Source organism: Podarcis cretensis (genome assembly GCF_951804945.1).
Source record: "Podarcis cretensis genome assembly, chromosome: 2".
Taxonomy (NCBI): Eukaryota; Metazoa; Chordata; class Lepidosauria; order Squamata; family Lacertidae; genus Podarcis; species Podarcis cretensis.
Window position 1 is genome coordinate 118,234,300 of NC_137171.1, and position 21,289 is coordinate 118,255,588.

General features: G+C 46.2%; 1 protein-coding gene across 1 annotated transcript in view; it reads left to right on the top strand.

The window, feature by feature from the left end:
- LOC307209832 (uncharacterized protein) overlaps window positions 1–19,738 on the top strand; it is a 30,352-nt gene extending 10,614 nt beyond the window's left edge. The window contains exons 3-8 of the mRNA XM_079965196.1: window positions 1,623–1,749; window positions 3,310–4,160; window positions 13,445–13,972; window positions 16,040–16,166; window positions 16,925–17,044; window positions 17,295–19,738. Coding sequence (XP_079821322.1) covers window positions 1,623–1,749; window positions 3,310–4,160; window positions 13,445–13,972; window positions 16,040–16,166; window positions 16,925–17,044; window positions 17,295–18,652 — 3,111 coding nt within the window. The 3' untranslated portion in view covers window positions 18,653–19,738. The remainder of the gene's footprint in view (window positions 1–1,622; window positions 1,750–3,309; window positions 4,161–13,444; window positions 13,973–16,039; window positions 16,167–16,924; window positions 17,045–17,294) is intronic.
- The last annotated feature ends 1,551 nt before the right edge of the window (window positions 19,739–21,289 follow it).

Genomic DNA, 21,289 nt, shown 5'->3' on the forward strand with positions numbered 1-21,289 from the left:
AACTGTAGCTTCTAAAACTAGGTCATCTGCAAAAGCTTTAAGTTTGTATTGTTTCGCTCCGACCTGTATTCCTTCCACCAACCGGTCCCCTCTAATCATGTTCAAGAGCACCTCCAGAACCGAAATAAATAACAGAGGGGAAATAGGGCAGCCTTGTCGTGTTCCTTTTTCAATTTTAAACTCTTCTGATATTTTATTAGAAGTTTTATTTACAACATAACCCCCCCATCCCCCCAATACAGAAATCCACTCTCATTAAACGTGAACATAACATACAATAAGCATAACATACAACAATACAAACAATCAAATAAAAGACTTCCTTTATCCTGTATCTGGCCTCCTTATTTACTTCTTAGAAGCTGTTTCCTTTATGAATAATTATTAAGATTTTTCTAATTATAACTTAAATATCCACAAAGTCTCCTGCAGACATTAATCGAAACAAGTCCAGGTAGGTATTTTAGGGCACTGTTTTGTGAAGTATTCTCTGCGTTTTCCCCATGCTTTTTGAAACTCTTGTCTAGTGTGATCTCTAATTGCCTCTGTTAATCTAGCCAGTTCAATATACTTTGTTTTGTCTTGCCATTCCTTTCCCCCCCCCAAATAATATTTATTTATACAACAAGAAAAAAAAACCACAAAAAAACACAAATACCAAATTACACACAAATTACAAAAATAACCATAGACACATAATTTTCTTGGCAAACAATAAAACATCTATTGGTCTTAACACTAAAGACCCAACTTCCCGTCTATTCCATATTTCAAATTCATATTACTTATTGCCAATACACATTCTTTTCATAATTAAACTTATTCTCAATAAATCTAATTTCTTCTATCTACCTAGCAACTATTACTGAAGTTCCTCGAATGCTGCAACAGAATTTAAACTACTATATTTATTTTTCAGATATTCTTTGAAAACCTCCCTTTTAGAAACAAATTCCTATTTTGATTTATTCGTTATTTTTTTCTGATAAACCATCTAATTCGGCATATTCTGTCAGCTTTTGGATCCAATCTTGTATAGAGGGGATTTCATTACTCTTCCATTTTGCTGCGATCAAAACTCTTGCTGCCACCGTCGCATATAAAAAGATACCCTTTTAGTTCCTTTTTAGTTGGCACTATTCAACATGGTCTCATAGTGTTTTAAGTGGGGTGAATTTTGGCCTTAATGGACGGACAGTAGCTCAGTGGCAGAGCTCTTACTTCGGATACAGAAATATTCACAGGTTCATTCAGTTCGAAAAAGGGCCTGACCGCAAGGGATGGGAATAATCCTTCTCTGCATATGACCTTGATAGCTGCTGCCAGTCAGAACAGACAACACGAAGCTAGATGGGGAAGAAACTTAATTCATTGTCCACACTTAGCAAGCAGAAGGTCCCAGGTATCTGAAACCCAGGGTGTGGGTGTGTGCTTCTAGCCTGTGAATGGTCTGAGTACGCCCTACAGTAACCAAAATAATCACACATTTTCCCCTTCCTCTCCTACCCACCTATTTATTTATTTTTTAAAAAATTAGTGGAAGCTCTCTGGGGCAGAGGCAAAGCGCCATGCCCACCGGGCTGGGGTTGGATAAGTAAGATCAACCTCTCCTTCTGTTTCAGGTGCCGGGGGTGTCCAAGGAGGGGGCTGCCAAGATCCCGGAAGTGGAGGCGTCTCCCTTGGGTGCCTGGCCAAGGACTATCTTCAGAGAGATCAAACAGGAAGGCGACAGAGATGCAGCCTTGCTGGGTAAGGATTCCTGGTGGCAGAGTTTTAACCACACAGTTGTTAACATTTTTGATCTGTCACCAGTTAAAGGGTTATCTCAGGGATGGAGGTTTGCACCCCTATCAGCAGTAATTCCATTTCAGTCCATAAATAAGCTGTTCCCTGAATTTAGGCTGCCCACTAAAATGGGATCTCTTAAATCATGGCTTCTGTACCCCCAAGAGGGGGATTACAGGCCTCACTCAGGTGTTCTGTGGTGGCTCACCTGGCACCATCATTACATGTCCTTAGGCGCCAGACAAAAAACATTCCTTTTTACCCAGGCCTATGGCTATTAAATAATCGATGGCCTGTAAAAGTTGGGGGGAGAGGAGTGTTACTATGAGGACTGTTTTACGATTAGGCTGTCTGTCAGTTTGCATTTTATTATGCTTCTATTACGATTTTACCACTGATGTTCCGTAATATGTTTTTCATGTTGTACACTGCCCTGGGATGTTTTGATAAAAGGGCGGTATATAAATTGAATAAATAATAATATTAATAATAATTAATTTTATGCAAGCTAGGTGGGGGAGAGTGCAGCCTATATTCAGCCTAATACGGTATTATTCTTTTGGAGGGTGGCACATACTGGCAATAGAATTGCCTGGCAGTGGATGTGGCCCAATCATGTCACTTTAAACAGTTGTGGCTTCCCCCCTAAAGAATCCTGGGAACTGTAGTTTCTTAAGGGTGCTGGGAACTCTAGCTCTGTGAGGGGCCTCTCACAATTATTCAGTGCTGAATTAAATCCTGTGGAGGCCCTTGGGAAGTTGAAATCTCAGGGCCTACCTTGAAACTTATCTCCTAATACATTTTTTATTTTTCCAACAATTTTAACAAACCAATTTTACTGCACAATAGTATTTTGATCCATTGCGGCGGGGCCCCTCAAAGGCACGGGGCCCATAGGCCGGTACCTGCTCTATTTGGTAATCCGGGACAGGAATTATTACATTAAGAGGAGGATATCTGGGTGTGTAGGAACTACCCTACAAAGATGAAATTCACATCCATTGCTCCTCCCATGTTTTCCTCTGGTCCTGCCCAGCACTGGCATATGGCCCTCAGAAGGTTCTGCAGAAGGGAATGCGGCCCTCACACTGAACAAAGTCTAAGCAAAGAACATTATCCTTCAGGTAACCTAGTGCCAACCTCCTCAGGGCTCTGCACATTAATAGCAAGCTTTTGAACATGGCTTCGTAGCTAACAGGCAAACAGCAAATAACACTGAGATTCTCTCCTTATTCCTTTTAAAAAAATAATTATTGAGTTTTCCATATTTAGTTACATTTCATTACACAAATCTATAACATAAAGCATTGCTCAGACAGAGCACCGACTTCCTTCCCCCCCTTTCTGACTTCCAAACATCTATTAATAAATTTTCGCATTTCTATAACCACTTTTTTACTTTAAATCTTCTTCTTTTTTATAAAAATTACCTCCTTATATGTAAATCGGTTCCTTATTTTCACATTCCAAAGCATCTCAGTTCAAACCTACAAACGTTTTCAAATGTTTACAATTTTCTTTCAGCAGGAGGTGGGCAGGAGCAGAACATACAAGAAGATGCCAGGAAACGGGAACCGCACTGGGTGTTGTCAGGAAGAGGCAGGCAGAACGCCTCTGGCTGGCCCAATAGGGGCAAAGCGTCTGCAAGCCAGGAGGAAGCGTACCCCGAGAAAGAAGGGGACAAGTTTATAAATTCCCAGGGCAGGTATGTGGAATTTGATGGGAATGCCGCCCAGCTCACCGTCCCTGCACCAAGCGAGTCGCAGAAGCCAGGTCACGAGAGGCAGAAGTCCTGCGCCCACTGCGGGAAGGACTTCCAGCTGAAGTGCAACCTGCAGGCCCACGAGAGGACCCACACGGGCGAGAAGCCCTACAAGTGCTCCGTCTGCGGGAAGGGCTTCAGCACGAGGGCGTACCTGATCACCCACGAGAGGATCCACACGGGCGAGAAGCCGTACCAGTGCTCGGACTGCGGCAAGAGCTTCTGCGACAACTCCAACCTGATAGTCCACCGGAGGACCCACACAGGCGAGAGGCCCTACAAGTGCACGGACTGCGGCAAGAGCTTCCGGGAGAGGCCGGTGCTCATCCGGCACCAGCGGATCCACACGGGGGAGAAGCCCTACAAGTGTAGGGACTGCGGCAAGAGCTTCAGCCAGAGCTCGGGCCTCCTGGTGCACGAGAGGACCCACACGCGAGAGAAGCCCTACACGTGCACGGACTGCGGGAAGAGCTTTGGCGGCAACTCAAACCTCAGGGTCCACATGAGGATCCACACAGGGGAGAAGCCCTACAGGTGCACGGACTGCGGGAAGATCTTCAGCGACCGCTCGCTACTCATGCGGCATCAGAGCACCCACCAAGAGGGGAAGTGTTAGAAAAGGTGGGGGGGGGGGAACAACACACAGACTGGAGTTTCACAGTTCCATACTGTCTAGGGAAACGACATTTTGATGCACACATGTATGCCACTCACATGTACAGTGGTACCTTGGGTTAAGTACTTAATTTGTTCCGGAGGTCCGTTCTTAACCTGAAACTGTTCTTAACCTGAAGCACCACTTTAGCTAATGGGGCCTCCTGCTGCCGCCGCGCGATTTCTCTTCTCATCCTGAAGCAAAGTTCTTAATCCGAGGTACTATTTCTGGGTTAGCGGAGTCTGTAACCTGAAGCGTATGCAACCTGAGGTACCACTGTACGTTTAACGTGCTGTGGTACCACTTCAAACAGTCATGGCTTCCCCCCAAAGGATTCTGGGAGCTGTGTTCTGTTAAAGGTGCTCAGAGTTCTTAGGCGAGTCCTCTCTTCCTTTCACAGAGTCACAATTCCCAGAGCTCCCTGTGAAGAGGGAAGAAGAAGAAGAAGAAGAAGAAGAAGAAGAAGAAGAAGAAGAAGAAGAAGAAGAAGAGGAGGAAGAAGAATTTGTTATTTATATCCCGCCCATCTGGCTGGGTTTCCCCAGCCACTCTGAGCAGCTCCCAACAGAACATTAAAAACACGGTAAAACATCAAACATTAAAAACTTCTCTAAACAGGGCTGCCTTCAGATGTCTTCTAAAAGTCAGATAGTTGTTTATTTCCGTGACATCTGATGGAAGGGCGTTCCACAGGGTGGGCGCCACTACCGAGAAGGCCCTCTGCTTAATATCAAACTACTCTGGGAGTTGTAACTCTGCGATGGGAATAGAGGCCTCACAGCACCCTTAGCAAACCACAGTTCCCATATTCTTTGGGGGAAACCATGACTGTTTATAGAACCATAGAATTGTAGAGTTGGTCCTGTGGGTCGTCTATTTCAACCCCCTGCAATGCAAGAATCTCAGCTAAAGCATCCATGATAGATGGCCATTCAAACTCTGCTCAGAAACCTCCAAAGAAGGAGAGGCAACAACCTCCTGAGGGAGACCGTTCCACTGTCAAGCAGATTTTACTGTCAAAAAGTTATTCCTGGAGTTTAGTCGGAATCTCTTTTTTTGTAACTTGAATCCGGCAGAGGTGTGAATGTGGCTGTAGTTGCCTTATGACCCACCCTGATTACGCCCAGACTCTTTTAAAAAATGCATCTTTCTGCCTTTTAATAAGAACCACATGCCAAAATGGCCGAGTGGGAAGACCTAGAAAGCGTCTGATGTCCACAAGCAGGCAATAAATAGCTTTATCAGGGCTAACCAAGATGCTGGAAAAGCGCAAGCCATTCTCAAGGTCCACAGAACTCTTCCATCAGGTTGGACGTTAAGCAAAGCGGGAGGGAAGGAATCGCTGGCTCCGTCACTGTGTAGCCGCAAAGTCACATGCTTTGAAAATCCGAATAGGAGAGCCACAGCAAATGCGCAGGGAATCTCTGGGATTAGGGAGGAGAAAGTGTGGGACGGCAGCCTTTGGAGGAGAACACCACATGGACGAGGGGGGATTAATAATAATAATAATAATAATAATAATACATTTTATTTGTACCCTGCCCTCCCCGGCCAGAGCCGGGCTCAGGTCGGCTAACACCAATAAAATCACAGTAAAAACTTAATAGGGGGAAGGGGGGGGAGGGAAAGGAGGAAAAAACTATTTAAAATACGGGTTAAAATGTAATTTAAAATGCAGCCTCATTATAAAGTAGCTGATAAATCAAGACCATAAGGGGAGGGAAACATAAGGGTCAGACCGAGTCCAAACCAAAGGCCAGGCGGAACAGCTGTCTTGCCGGCCCTGCGGAAAGATGTCAAGTCCCGCAGGGCCCTAGTCTCTTGTGACAGAGCGTTCCACCACGTCGGGGCCAGTGCTGAAAAGGCCCTGGCCCTAGTTGAAACCAATCTAACCTCCTTGAGGCTCGGGACCTCCAAAGTGTTGTCGTTTGTGGACCTTAAGGTCCTGCGTGGGGCATACCAGGAGAGGTGGTCCCGTAGGTACGTGGGTCCTGGGGCTTTAAAGGTCAAAACCAGCACCTTAAACCTGACCCTGTACTCCACCTGGAGCCAGTGCAGTTGGTAAAGCACTGGATGAATGTGATCCCATAGCAAGGACCCTGTAAGGAGCCTCGCCGCGGCATTCTGCACCCACTGGAGTTTCTGGGTCAGCTTCAAGGGCAGCCCTGCGTAGAGCGAGTTACAATAATCAAGCCTGGAGGTGACCGTCGCATGGATCATTAAAGGATGAGCAAGCGATTCACAGTCCACATTAAGGCGAGGTATGGCCAGGCTGTGTGACTTAATGCAGACCTCATGGCTACAGCATCTTAAGTGGTTCCTCACTGCCCTTTCCTGCCTGCCCTCTGCTCTGCTTAACTTCCTGCCTGATTTCTGGAGAAGTGGAAGGCTTTGCTGACCGCTGAACACCTGTGACTCTCCACTCAGGATAGGCCCTCTTTTCTTGCGAGGTGGTGGAAAAGTACACGGAGCTGGAGGGGTGATGGGAGTCATATTCCAGCAAAAACCTGGAAGGGCGCAGCTTCCGCGGCCCTGTCAAAGAGACTAGTCCTCAAGCAAACGGCAGCCGGAGTGGCGTGGTGTTCACAATTCCACTGCTCCTTCGACACATGTCTTTTAGCAAGGGGAACGAAACCCTAGTAGTAGCTTAGTAGCGGTCAGGCGTACAGGCCGAAGTTTCTAGTAGGTTTTAAGTTTGTAGGGTATAAATCTGTAGCATGTACACGTTCCTTGCCACTTCTAGCGGGAGGGAGGTGGGTTTGAAGGGCGAAGAGTACGAAACGCGATGCTGACGAATGCTGATTTGTATATATGCAGAGAGTTTTAAACTTAAGATTTCTCTTCTCTCCCGCTGCCCAGCCTCTATGTCAGCAGTTTTTCCACGAGTGGCTCCATGTTTTGGGATTAGCTTTGCCCTAGGATAGGGAAATTTGTCATTAGAAAGACGTATGACTCACATAACTAATAGATTTTTTTCGTTCCTAGGTAGCTTAGGGGTTCTATGATGATCAGATTTGGTTTGTTTGGGTATTTTTTCACAATCCAAGAATTTTAGAGAAAATGTTTTTATGGACATGTAAGAAACACTGATTATAACAAATAAAAAGGAGTTCTTAAAAAATGTGTATGGCTTGGACATGATATACTTGGCCTCGGTCCAGTATACCTGAAGGAGCATCTCCACCCCCATCGTTCTGCCCGGACACTGAGTTCCCTCACTGCAAGAAGCAAAGCTACAGGGAACCAGGCAGAGGGCCTTCTCGGCAGTGGCACCCGCCCTGTGGAACGCCCTCCCATCTGATGTCAACTACCTGACATTTAGAAGACATCTGAAGGCAGCCCTGTTTAGGGAAGTTTTTAATGTGTGATATTTTAATTTATTTTTAATCTTTGTTGGAAGCCGCCCAGAGTAGCTGGGGAAACCCAGCCAGATGGGCGGGGTACAAATAAATTATTATTATTATTATTATATCTTTGAAAAGGAATGTATTTATCATTGTAAACTCTTAATACTGTGGTGGTTTGTTTGTTAAGAGAGTCAGTGCATTGGTTAGAGTTAGGGTAATCATTGTGGAACCTTCCAGATCTAGTTGCGATCCACTTGGAACCAAAAAAATCCTTTACGGAGGAGCAATCCATCACTGGGGGGGCCACCACAGAGAAGGCTCAGTGCAACTTATAAAGAGCAGTACTACAACTCCCATCATCCCTGGGGGATGATGGGAGTTGAAGCTGCAACACCTGGAGGGCACTGGGCCTGCTGCTACCCCTGTGTTAGACTATGATTACTGTTGTTATGATGAGTCTCTGTGGGCTCCCTCAGAGTGCACGGTCAAGGCTGTGTCATCTGCAAACAACGCCTCTCAGATAAGGACCAGCGACTCTTTCCTCTTAGTGCAAAAATGTGCCAGATTGAACAAACTCTAGTCACTTTCTTGAATGGATGTGACTGGAAACAAACAGTGAGGTTGTGTCTCCATAACGGTGACCGGAGGAGGAATGGCCGCTGGGAGGAGTGCAGAGAGAAGAAACATTGCAGTGCTTCTGCAGCACCACAGCTGGACGCCTTCCTCTGCCCCAGCTGCAACAAAACATTTCTCTCCCCTATCGGTCTCTACAGCCACAGATGGATGCTAAGAATATTATTATTATTATTATTATTATTATTATTATTATTATTATTATATCATGCATTTATTTATTTATGCTCCACCTTCTTCCCTGGCAGCTTACAGACAATAAATAATAATTTTATTATTTGTACCCTACCCTTCTGAAGCTGAGGCTGCAATACTTTGGCCACCTCATGAGAAGAGAAGACTCCCTGGAAAAGACCCTGATGTTGGGAAAGATGGAGGGCACAAGGAGAAGGGGACGACAGAAGACGAGATAGTTGGACAGTGTTCTCGAAGCTACCAGCATGAGTTTGACCAAACTGCGGGAGGCAGTGGAAGACAGGAGTGCCTGGCGTGCTCTGTTCCATGGGGTCACAAAGAGCCGGACACGACTAAACGACTAAACCACAACCCTTCAGACTGGGTTGCCCCAGCCAGTCTGGGCGGCTTCTGATGTATATAAAAACATAATACAGTGGTACCTTGGTTTACAACCATAATCCGTTCCGGAGGTCCGTTTGTAAACCAAAACAGGTTTTAACCCAAGGTGCACTTTCGCCAATGGGGCCTCCCCAAAAAATTGTTTGTAATCCAAAAAAAGGTTGCAAACCAGGACACGCACGTCTGGGTTTGACGTGTTTGTAATCCAAAACGTATGCAAACCAAGATGTATGCAAACCAAGGTACCCCTGTAAAACATTGCACAATACACATTTAAAAACTTCCCTATACAGGGCTGCCTTCAGATCATAGCTGTCAACTTTCAGGTTTGAAAATAAGGGATCAGCAGCCTCACCTGTCCCAGGGACAGTCTACGGGATATCTAACAATCTGGGATAGCAGCGGGAAACGGTGCTGGAATAAGGGAATTCCCCGCAAAAAAAGGGGGGACGGTTGGCAGCTATGCTTCAGATGTCCTCTAAAGGTGATATAGTTGTTCATCTCCTTATCTTCCTCTTCCTCCTCCTCCAACCCCCCCACCGCCCTACGCCCTATTGCACATTCTTTGCACGAAAATCACTAAAATGCCAATATTATAAAAACAAGAGCGTCATGACCGTCTTAATTCGACCAGGAGCTGCCTGGAGATGTCGTTTGCCAGGATTTCACAACAGCTAGTGACCCCCCCCCCCAAAAAAATAGGCTAAATGGAGCCTCCAGTGTCAGTGGCAGTCTATCTCTAAATCCTTGCAACAGACAAAGGAGGCGGCTCTTGTGCTTGCAGTCTTCTGTCAGAAGAGGAGGCCGGGTTTTTTAAGGAAAGGCGAGCCTTTGGGGTCCTATCCAGCAGGGTTTGGGGTTTGGGGTGGGTGGGAGGAGTTGGGGGGGGGGAAATGGCTGTCTCAGGGTTAAGGCGACAGATTCCTCTTTCCCAGAACAGCCTGGGAGGAAGGGGAGGGAGAGGAACCGAGGACATCACTTCCTATCCTGCCGGCCATAGGGGGCGTGGGATTGGGGGGCACCGGCAGGGTCCTTTGCCCCCCAAGTAGCAGCCCAGCAAGAGGGTTGGGGGGCACGATGCCCCGTTGATGCCTCCTGCCCTTCCCCTCCACCTTTTGCATGCAGCTCCTTCCTTGGTGAGTACAAGGCGTGTTGCAATTGCAGAGGGAGGGATTTCAAACAAAGCTCCTGGGAAAAGTCCAGGGAGACGGGAGAGCAAAAGATCTGGGGCTGGAGGGACTTTTGCATGCATAGATTCTTATTATTTTCATGTTTCCAGCTGCTTTCAATTATGTGCAGATGGTGGTTTTGGAAGGCGATGAACAAAGCAATGGTTCCAATGAAAGAGGAGCGGGAGGCGGTTGGAAGAAAAGGCGTTTGCAAAAAAAACAAAATAAAAAAAAATACTAGTTTTAGGGGAGGGATTGGCCAGCCCCGTTTTCATCCAGGCTCAGTATAAGGCTTTAATGTGCTGCGACCCCAAAGCTGAGGCAGTGCAGGGGGGGTAGCCAAGGATGTAACAGAAAATAATAATAATAATAATAATAATAATAATAATAATAATAATAATGACAAAATAACACTTCATGCAGCAGAGGGAGTGGACTGCAATCCACAAAATGCCAGCCTGGTCCTGGCAGATGCTTTGAACTACAACTCCCAGCAGCCCTGCTTCGTGGGGCTGGGGGGAGCTGTAGCTCCAATATGATGCCCTCCAGAAGTTTTGGGCGTACAACTCCAGCCAGCACCAGTCCAAAACATCTAGAGGGCATCTGGAGCTTAGGGAAGGCTGTTCTGAAGAATAAGCAACCAGTTAATTTAAATTTCACGTTTATTAGTCCGCTCGGTTGTCATCAAACCTCAGATAGGCTTACGGAAAAATAATGAAACCATAAAATTAGGGGTTTTTTAAATAAAAAACAAAACAAAAATGCTTAAAACTTTAAAAAATAATTAAAATGAACTAAAACCAGATTTGAAAACCTGGCAGCCTCCCTGAAATGTATTTCAGGGGGCTGTTTGGAAACCAATTCTGTTTGCATAATTACTCTGAAGTAATTTCCTCAGTATTCAGTGGGGCTTACTCATTGGTAAAGGTAAAGGGACCCCTGACCATTAGGTCCAGTCGTGACCGATTCTGGGGTTGCGGCGCTCATCTCACTTTATTGGCCGAGGGAGCCGGCGTACAGCTTCTGGGTCATGTGGCCAGTATGACTAAGCCGCTTCTGGCGAACCAGAGCAGCGCACGGAAATGCCGTTAACCTTCCCGCCGGAGTGGTACCTATTTATCTACTTGCACTTTGACGTGCTTTTGAACTGCTAGGTTGGCAGGAGCAGGGACCAAGCAACCTCCCCATCGCAGAGATTTGAACCGCCCACCTTCTGATCGGCAAGTCCTCATTGGTAGGTGTGTGTAAATTTGTAGCCTGACTTAAACCTTTGTTCTGCCTGCTTTTGCTTCCAGCCGCAATACTTTTTGTCAGGAAAATGGATTGTTAATAGTCCCCACTGAATGGTATCCCCCCCCCCATGGGGAGCAAAAGATTAGGAAATAACTGGTGAATTGTCTTGAATTTTTATTATTGCAATTGTATCCCACCATTTTCTCCACGGAGCCTACATGGTTCTCCCTCATTTAATCCCCAACAAGAACCCTGGGAGTCAGGTTACTTTGAGAGGCAGAGACTGGCCCAGGGTCACCCATTGAGCTTCATGGACGTGTCAGGATTTGAACCCTGGTCTCCCTGTTCTTAGTCCAATGCTCTAACCACTGCACCACACTGACTCTTATTTTTCTTTTTTCTTTTTGGAATGTGAGAGATTATCAGAATTTGGGAAGCCATTTTTCTCCCCTCACCCCACTCTGAACTTTGAGGGAGATTTCTGATGTGAGCTGTGTGTCAGAACATCTGCTTTACAGGAGAGGGCTCCAGGTTCAATTCTCAGGGACTCCGATTAATATTAATTATTGTTATGATTTATTTCAGTTCTATGTCGCTTTACAGTTTAAAAAAAAAAAAAGATCTCAAAGTGGTTTACAGCACATTTAAAACATCAAGTAGAACAATCCAGGATAAAACGTTGTTGAAGAATGTCAGAGCTAAAATACCTTAAGGATATCAAAATAAAACATTGGAAAGGAGGCCAGCTCATTTAATGCATCATTTAATGCATCAAAGATAACAACAGAAAATAAATTGGAAGCATTTCAAAAGAAAACATTACTAAAGGAAGTCAAATGTAAAATGCATGTTCAAAACAACAGTAAATGCAGATTTTAAAATAAAGTAATATGCCCAAGTGTCCCCCAAAAAGTTATTTACCAGTATGTATGCTACTACTGTGGCCTGTGTTTTGTTAGCCCCAAAAAGGGAAAATGAGCTAGGTCCCCGCTAAAGAAGAATGGCAACTCAAGTTGACAGAATATACGCATAGCTGTCAACTTTTCCCTTTTCTTGTGAGAAATCCTATTTGGAATAAGGGAATTTCCCTTTAAAAAAGGGAAAAGTTGACAGCTATGAATATACGCAGCTTGCAGACTTAACATATAGAAAAAGAAAGCAAGAAGAACATACGTTTAGAGAAGATTGGGAAACATTTATTGAATATATGGGGAAAGAATTGTGTATATCTGAAAACGGTGGCAGCATTAAGATAAATTCAACAGTGTAAATAAGTTTAGATGGATGTAATAATGGAATACTGAATGGTTTAGTTTACATAAAATATGCAGGGATTTATGATATGTAAAATGAACCATGGAAAGAGAAGAAGGGATTGATATTATAAGGATGTTAAAATGTGTATTTAAAATTGCTAAACAGAAACTTTACTTTTTTTACACAAAAAAAATAAAAAATAAACCATAAACTTTGGTGGTTTTGCAGCTACTGGTCTTTTGCACTGACATTTCTCTCTCCTCACCTCATGTTGGTTGGTTGGCATCAGAACAGCTAACTCAGGTCAGTTCCAGGTTTTGTGCTCTGCTGTTACGTTACCTGAGCCAACATAGTTTTCAGGAAAAATTCATTGAGAGTATATATCGTTGTAAAGTTAGCTGGGATGAGATTTCATTGCAATCTGATTTTGAGCTCAAAGTCCCATAGATTCCCATGGGAGACAGAAGCAAGTTTTATTTTGAAATCTTTAAGATAATATTTTAGTTTTCTGTTATGTTGCTTTGGCTGTAAAGTGGTACCTCGTGTTACATACACTTCAGGTTACAGATCCCACTAACCCAGAAATAGTACCTTGGGTTAAGAACTTTGCTTCAGGATGAGAACAGAAATCTTTCAGCGATGGCGCAGCTGCAGCGGGAGGCCTCATTAGCTAAAGTGGTGCTTCAGGTTAAGAACAGTTTCAGGTTAAGAACAGACCTCCAGAACGAATTAAGTATTTAACCCGAAGTACCACTGTATAATCTATATTTGACTTCAGATTGTTTTATTTATGTTTTATTGAATTAATATGCTGTAAACCGCTTTGAGATTTTTCTTGAAAATATAAAGCGGTATAGAAATTAAAAATAAATAAAAATGTTGCTAGTCTCTCCTAACCTTTTTAATGGTGCTTACTCCTTTCCTTAGGGAGAAGCTCACCGGGAACAAATTTGGGCCTCTTTGGCCTGCGGTGTGTGTTGTTTTGAGGTGCCCAACCACCCTTCCAAAAGTCAACATTGCATGAATGGTCACCCCAGTCGCAGATGCCCGGCTTGGCCTGAGACACAAAATGGCCACTGAGCAAGGCAGCGCCAACACCCCAAGCTTCCAGTTGCCGGTGGATCCGAAGGTGGGGATGAAAATGGCGGAAGAGGAGCAGGCCAGCTACCTGGCCGGCAGGGCTGCGGGTCCTTGCATTCTTCAAGCCGGGAGCATGTGGGGCCTTGAGAGGAGAGGTGGGGAAGATACCCCGAATGGGGTCAGCAGCGTCTCCAACACTTGGCATCAATATATCCGGCCATTTAGCCACCATGAAGCCGAGTGGCCGAGACAAGTTTGCCGGCAGCTCTGGGAGCTGTGCTGCCGGTGGCTGAAGCCCGAGAGACACGGCAAGGAGCAGATTTTGGACCTGGTGGCCCTGGAGGAGTTCCTGAGGGCCTTGCCCCCAGAAATGCAGAGCTGGGTCAGGGCGATTGGGCCAGAGGGTGGCTCGCGAGCGACGGCGGCCGACAATTTCCTCCCGAGGGAAAGAAGCAGTGAGGAGCAAGAAGAAGAGGTAAGAATGGTTTGCTGCAAGCAATCTGAAGGGGTTGAGAAGGTAGGTGCAAGATGGGTTCTTGCTGACCACTGTTGAGCTGTTCCTTTTTTTCTCGATTTTCGGGAAATGGGTGCCGTTCCTTAAGTAGCCAAAACGGCACCACCCACAAGGGGGAAGCAACAGCAGGCTTAGGTAACCCCAGTCTATCCACAGAAGTACAAAAAGGCTTTATAGTGGTACTTTGGTTTACATATGCTTCAGGTTACAGACTCTGCTAACCCAGAAATAGTACCTTGGGTTAAGAACTTTGCTTCAGGATGAGAACAGAAATTGTGCTCTGGTGGCACGACGACAGCAGGAGGCCCCATTAGCTAAAGTGGTGCTTCAGGTTAAGTACAGTTTTAGGTTAAGAATGGACCTCCGGAACGAATTAAGTTCTTAACCCGAGGTACCGCTGTATAAGGGGGTCCAGAAAACCTTGAAAGGGGAAAATCTCAAAATATTCCCATAGAGGAATGAGCATTCTTAGGTGACATTTGAGCAATACCTCTGAAGCGCTGAGACACCACTTTAGACGGTCATGAATTCGCCCAAAGAATCATGGAAAGTGGGTTGTTGTTTTTTAGGATGCCCAGAATTGTTAGGGGGCAATTCTGAGCATCCTAAAAAACAAAAAAAAAACCCACTTTCCAGGGATGGTAGGATGAAAGGAGTCTGTCAACCTGCCAAGGAACTGATAAGGTTCATTATTGAGTCATCTGCAGTTTGACAGACCGCGCTTCTTCCCAGGGTGAGAGGAAAAATGGCGAAAATGGGTTATTGGGACATAGTGACTTTTGCAGCTATTGTTAAAGTTGCAAAACAACGAAGCACGTGACAGAGCGAGGGAGAAATTTATGGAACAACAATAAACAATAGACTATCAGCTTTGCCCAAGGCATGATGGAGAACAGCAACAACCGGGGGGGGGGGGAGAGAATAGACATAATATTTTACAAGGACAGGAAGAAATAACATGGACAGAATAATTTCCACACACAGGAAGAACAAGGTTATAGTTTGAGCGCCTCACTTGTAGTTTTATAAATCATTTAATGTGTCAACACGAATAGAAGTTATTAATATTGCAGCTGTCGTATAATGGGATTATTATTATGACCGGAATGTAATTGAAATTAATAAGATTTTGGAACGCAGAAATCAAGAAACTCATCAACCATCAATTTTAGCATGTGGGGGGGCCACTTTATCTAAATTATATAATTCAGTATTTGAATGATAGGTATTGGTAATTGTATTGTAAACTGGCATCGTTATAATGAGGCTATTACTGGATTGTAATGGAAAACTAATAAAAAGTATTATTTAAAAAATAAGAAAAAGAATTGTTAGGGGGCCTCTATCCCCATCACAGAGCTACTGTAGCTCTGCCTGCTTTCTAGTGGATTAATATTATTATTATTATTATTATTATTATTATTATTATTATTAATACCGCGCCCATCTGGCTGGGCTTCCCCAGCCACTCTGGGCGGCTTCCAACAAGATATTAAAATACAATAATGCATCAAACATTAAAAGCTTCCCTAAACAGGGCTGCCTTCAGATGTATTTTTAAAGTCTGGTAGTAGTTGTTCTCTTTGACATCTGGTGGGAGGGCGTTCCACAGGACGGGTGCCACTACCGAAAAGGCCCTCTGCCTGGTTCCCTGTAATTTGGCTTCTTGCAGTGAGGGAACCGCCAGAAGGCCCTCGGCGCTGGACCTCAGTGTCCGGGCAGAACAATGGGAGTGGAGACGCTCCTTCATGTTTACTGGACCGAGGCCATTTAGGGCTTTAAAGGTCAGCACCAACACTTTGAATTGTGCTTGGAAACGTACTGGGAGCCAATGTAGGTCTTTCAAGACCGGTGTCCATGAGGACTAGAACCCTAAACAAGCGAGGAAGCTGTATTCTTTGCTCAGCTCCACATCCCATGCTTTTTCCTACGCTCCCTGCAAACAGTGGCACAGCCCTCGCTTGATAAGAGCTGTGATCAAATGAGAAATCGCGCTGCTGAGAAGTTGACGGTGCTCTCTCCTTTCAGGAGCAGGTGACTTTTGAAGAGGTGGCTGTGTATTTCTCCAGCGCGGAGTGGAGTCTCCTGGATGCCGGCCAAAAAGCCCTGTACAGGGAAGTTATGCTGGAGAATTACGGGAACGTGGTCTCCCTGGGTAAGGACGCTGTTCAAAAAGCACAGAATATGAGTACTGGTTATTGGTTTGGTTCATCTCAAGATGTTCTTGGCAGCTGAATTTCAAGACCTTCCCTGCTGGGGGCAGGAGATTCATAATCCACCTGACCCCCACAGATGACACTTTCATATTTTAAGCTCTGTGATAGCACTTTAAATAGTCATGGCTGCCCCCAAAGAATTCTGGGAGCTGTAGTTTATTAAGGGTGCCAAGAGTTATTAGGAGGCCCCTATTCCCTTCGCTGACGTAAAAGTCCCATAATTCCCCAGGAAGAGGGCTTGATTGTTAAACCAGTCTGGGAATTGTTACTTTGTGAGGAGAACCACAGTCCCCAGGATGTTTTGGGTGCGGAAGCTGTGGCTGCTGAAGGGATACAAGAATTCTTTAAATGTATAGGGGGAACGCGGCCGGGGTCAGCTCCACGTTTGAGGGTAGACCTGGCAAAGTGGGGAAGAGATGCAGCTCTGTGGCTGAGCAGAAAGTCTCAGTTTCAATCCCTCGCACCTCCAGCCAGGATTAGAACAGGCTCCTTGCCTGATTCCCCGGATAGCTGCAGCCAGTCAGTGAAGACAGTACTGAGCTAAATGGACCCATGAATCAGGTAGCTGTCCTGTGGAAGAGCCTAGCCACTTTTCTGGTGTCTGAAGAGGGCCAGTAAGGTTGAGTGGAGCCCTTTTCGAGAAGTCACAAAAGTAAAAAGGTTGTGCTGATGGTTCTTCGTTTTGTTTCCTCTGAAGGACTTTGGCTTCTCAAACCCGAACTCGTCTCCTGGCTGGATGAAGAGGAAGAAGAAAGTGAGATATTTGTCCAGGGAGCTGCTGAAAGAGAGGAGAGATCCAGAGGAAGGAGTTCTTTGGGTATTTATTTGTATTCACTCTTATTTGATTTACACGCTGCTCTTTAATAGGTTCCCAAAGTGGCTTACAGAAAGTCCAAACCACACGAAAACCACACACACACACACACACACACACACACACACACACACTATGCTAAGCTATCAGCAGAATTAAAACAAAACACCAGGCAGCATTAAAAAAAAACCAGACAGAAGATTTTAAAAACCAACGAAAATCTTATGTCACAATTCTCTGATTCTTCTGGCAGGGGTTGAGAAGGGGTATGAGAAGCAGACGAATGGGCCGGAAAGTTCTAGAGATGTGGAACTGTGCGGTGAGGCTTTGTTGAGAAGAGCTGAGCCAGAAGATGCGCTCGGCAGCGCATGGGCAGGAGACGCCAAGGGGCAACTGGGGAGCCGCTCGCATGAAAGCCAAGTCCAGTTCCTTAATTGCCTGGAAGGCTACGGCAAGCCTGAGGATTATTTGGCTCAGCTGGGAATCTTCCAGAGCGAGGGAGCTTTCGAAAGCATGAAGGCCTTCATGCAGAATCCTGACCTCCTTGTCCCGAACCAAGCGAGTCTTCCGGGACGGAGGACGCATCAGTGCTTGGTGTGCGGGAAAAGGCTGGCCAGCCGAGGGAAACTCATCATCCACGAAAGGACGCACACGGGAGAGAAGCCGTTTGCCTGCTCCGACTGCGGGAAGTGCTTCAGCCAGCAGGCGCACCTCAGCGGCCACCGAAGGACCCACACGGGGGAGAGGCCCTTCCAGTGCGCCGAGTGCGGAAGGAGCTTCAGCGACAGGACCTCCTTCAAGAGGCACGAGAGGATCCACACGGGAGAGAAGCCCTACGAGTGCACCGAGTGCGGGCGCCGCTTCAGCGACTGGACGGCCGCCAGGAGGCACATCGCGGCCCAAATGCGCACCAAAGCCCACAAGTGCGCCGACTGCGGGAAGGGCTTCCAGAACATGGAGGAGCTCTTGAAACACGAAGAGGGCCACCCGAGCGACAAGCCGTACACGTGCTCGGTCTGCGCGCAAGGCTTCAGCAAGGCGCAGTACCTTTTCCGGCACGGCATAACGCACGTGAGGGAACGGCGCGAGCAGCAGCAGCAGGACCAGAGAGTCTCCCCTGGCGAAGGGGAAGCGGCCGCGCAGGAATCGCCGGTGTGTGCGAGGGAGGGGCGCGAGGGCCGAGGGTGCAGCGAAGGCTCGCTCGCCAAGTGCGCCCTGAAACGTGCGGGAGCCGGGAAGGCCTTTGGGTGCTCGGAGTGCGGGCGCAGCTTCAGCCAGAGGACCAACCTGGTCATCCACTGGCAGACCCACACGGGGGAGAAGCCCTACGAATGCGCCGAGTGCACGAAATGCTTCGGCACCCGGACGTCCTTGCGGAGGCATCGGAGGATCCACACCGGGGAGAAGCCCTATCAGTGCTCGGACTGCGGGCGGTGCTACAGAGACGGGACGTCCTTCCGGCGGCACAAATTGACCCACACAGGTGAGAAGCCCCTTCCGGAGAGCTTTCCAGCTCCAGCCCAGCTCATTAAACAGGAAGAAACCCACATGGGAGAGATTCTCTGGGGCAGCCCCAGTTGCAGGGAAACTCCAGCTCAACAACCGTTCTAAAGGAGGAGGCTTCCGAGAAGGGGACATAACAGCAGGGGAAGGGAACCTGTGGACCTCCAGATATTTCCCCCCCCCCCCCAATTATTTTTGCTGGGCTACAACTCCCTTCCTCCCTCACCACTGACCATGCTGGCTGGGGAGTTGGACTCCAACACAGACCTAGAGGGTCATTGTGTCAATGAAATACAAACTCTTGTACAGTGGTACCTTGGGTTACAGACACTTCAGGTTATATACGCTTCAGGTTACAGACTCTGCTAACCCAGAAATAGTACCTCAGGTTAAGAACTTTGCTTCAGGATGAGAACAGAAATCGCGTGGTGGCAGCAGGAGGCCCCATTAGCTAAAGTGGTACCTCAGGTTAAGAACAGTTTCACGTTAAGAATGGGCCTCCAGAACGAATTAAGTTCTTAACCCGAGGTACCACTGCATTGGGGTAGAAGCTGTTTCTTATAAACCTGCCACATCCCTTCAGACCGCTTATCCATTTGAACTCCCCTTAGCCGAATTGTAGTTCAGCAACATTTAGAGTGCTCACAGCAGGCCACCACCCCCCCAATCCCTGGTTTCACCTTTCCTCAAACCTCCAGAAAGTTCTAGCAGCCCATTCCCGCCCCCCAAGTCATAATTGTTATGTTTCAGAACTTTGGCCATATTTACGCCACACATTTTAAGACGCCATGATACCACTTTGAAGTGTCATGGCTTCCCAAAAATAATTTTGGGAGCTGTAGTTTGTTAAAGAGTTGTTAGGAGACCCTTGCTCCACCCCCAGATGTACAAATTTAGTAAACAGTAATAATAATAATAATATGGGAATAGTAACTCTGGATGGGGAATAGTGGGGTCTCCTATCAACTCTCAGCACCCTTAGCAAACCGCAATTCCCAGAAGTCTTTGGAGGGAAGCCATGATTTTTGAAAGTGCATTATAAATGGATTGTGTGCAGGTGGCCTTGGTGCAAGTGCCTCAGTTTGAATGTGTTCTGGCTCAGTTACAAAGCAGCCTGGTATCTATAGGCAAAGACCGCAGCTTCTGAAACTAAGGAAATCTGGAAATTAAAAATAAAAAGATCTTGTTTTACAAGGGATGCATATTACATCTTGTTTTGTCCCTCTAAGATTTGAGTATGCCGCAGAATGGGGGCTGGGGCCAAACACCTTAAAAGGACAGGACAAAAAAAGTGGGAAGCTCTGGTGTTCAGTGAAGCAAATTTCTTTATTGTAGTTTGCTCTGTGGGTTTTGGAGTTTAAAACTCCTTCAGGAGCTCTTGGTGGAAACAACAGGAAATCAAGCCTTGTGAAGAACAGTTGAGGAAGTTGGGTATGTTTAGATTGGATAAGACGAGACTGAGAGAAGAGGAGGTTTAGCCTGGAGAAGAGGAGGTTAAGGGGTGATATGATAGCCATGTTCAAATATATAAAAGGATGTCACATAGAGGAGGGAGAAAGGTGGTTTTCTGCTGCTCCAGAGAAGCGGACACGGAGCAATGGCTCCAAACTACAAGAAAGAAGATTCCACCTAAACATTAGGAAGAACTTCCTGACAGTAAGAGCTGTTCGACAGTGGAATTTGCTGCCAAGGAGTGTGGTGGAGTCTCCTTTGGAGGTCTTTAAGCAGAGGCTTGACAACCATATGTCAGGAGTGCTCTGATGGTGTTTCCTGCTTGGCAGGGGGTTGAACTCGATGGCCCTTGTGGTCTCTTCCAACTCTATGATTCTATGAGAGGAAATATGATTGCCATCTTCAAATATCTCAAGGGTTCTCACATGGAAGAGGGAGCAATATTGTTTTCTTGTGCCCCAGAGGGTAAAATCTGAAGCAATGGCTTCAAGTTACAAGAAAGGAGATTCTGACTAACATCAGGAAGAACTCCCTGACGGTAAGAGTTGTTTGACAGGGGACAGTCTACCTTGAGAGATGGTGGACTTCCTTGAAGTTTTTAAAGCAGAGGTTCGATGGGCATCTGTCATGGATTTAGCTGAGATTCCTGCAATGCCCCTGGGGTCCCTTCCAGCTCTATAATTTTATACGTAATTCTATGGATCTCAGAAGCACCTCCCTGGCTGTTAAAGGTGGCTGCGGCAGTGTTTAACGCAGCACACCTCCCACTCTCCTTTAAACAGCTGCCTGGCACCTGCGCTGCTGTGCTGTTGTATGTTGGAGATAGCTTGTCCCCCGAGAGGTAGTCGTATGAACTTGTAACGACAGCCCTACCTTTTTATGTATATAGGAAGACATTTCCAGCCCAGGGAAATCACTGAATATTATGTACCACTGGTATCCATGCCTCACATTTCTGGAAACGAAAGTTTTTCATTTTTGATATTCAGCCAATTAGGAATTTTATTTCACTGAGGCCCAGACCCATTTTTAAGCACCACAGTCACACATTTCCCTGTCTGCTACCCTGAATACCGGATTAAAAGGAAGCAAATGCTCTCCAAATGCAACATTACGGCGGTGGGTTGCTACTTTCATTTTCAGTCATGGGACTGTTTAAAGAATATTGGGAACCTGCTGTTTGTTAAAGGTGCTTGTTGGGTGATCTCTATCATTCTCACAGGTCTATGGTTTTCAGAGGGGGTTAACTATCAGTCCCTCTTATTACTTATTAAAATTATTAGCCGTCTTTTG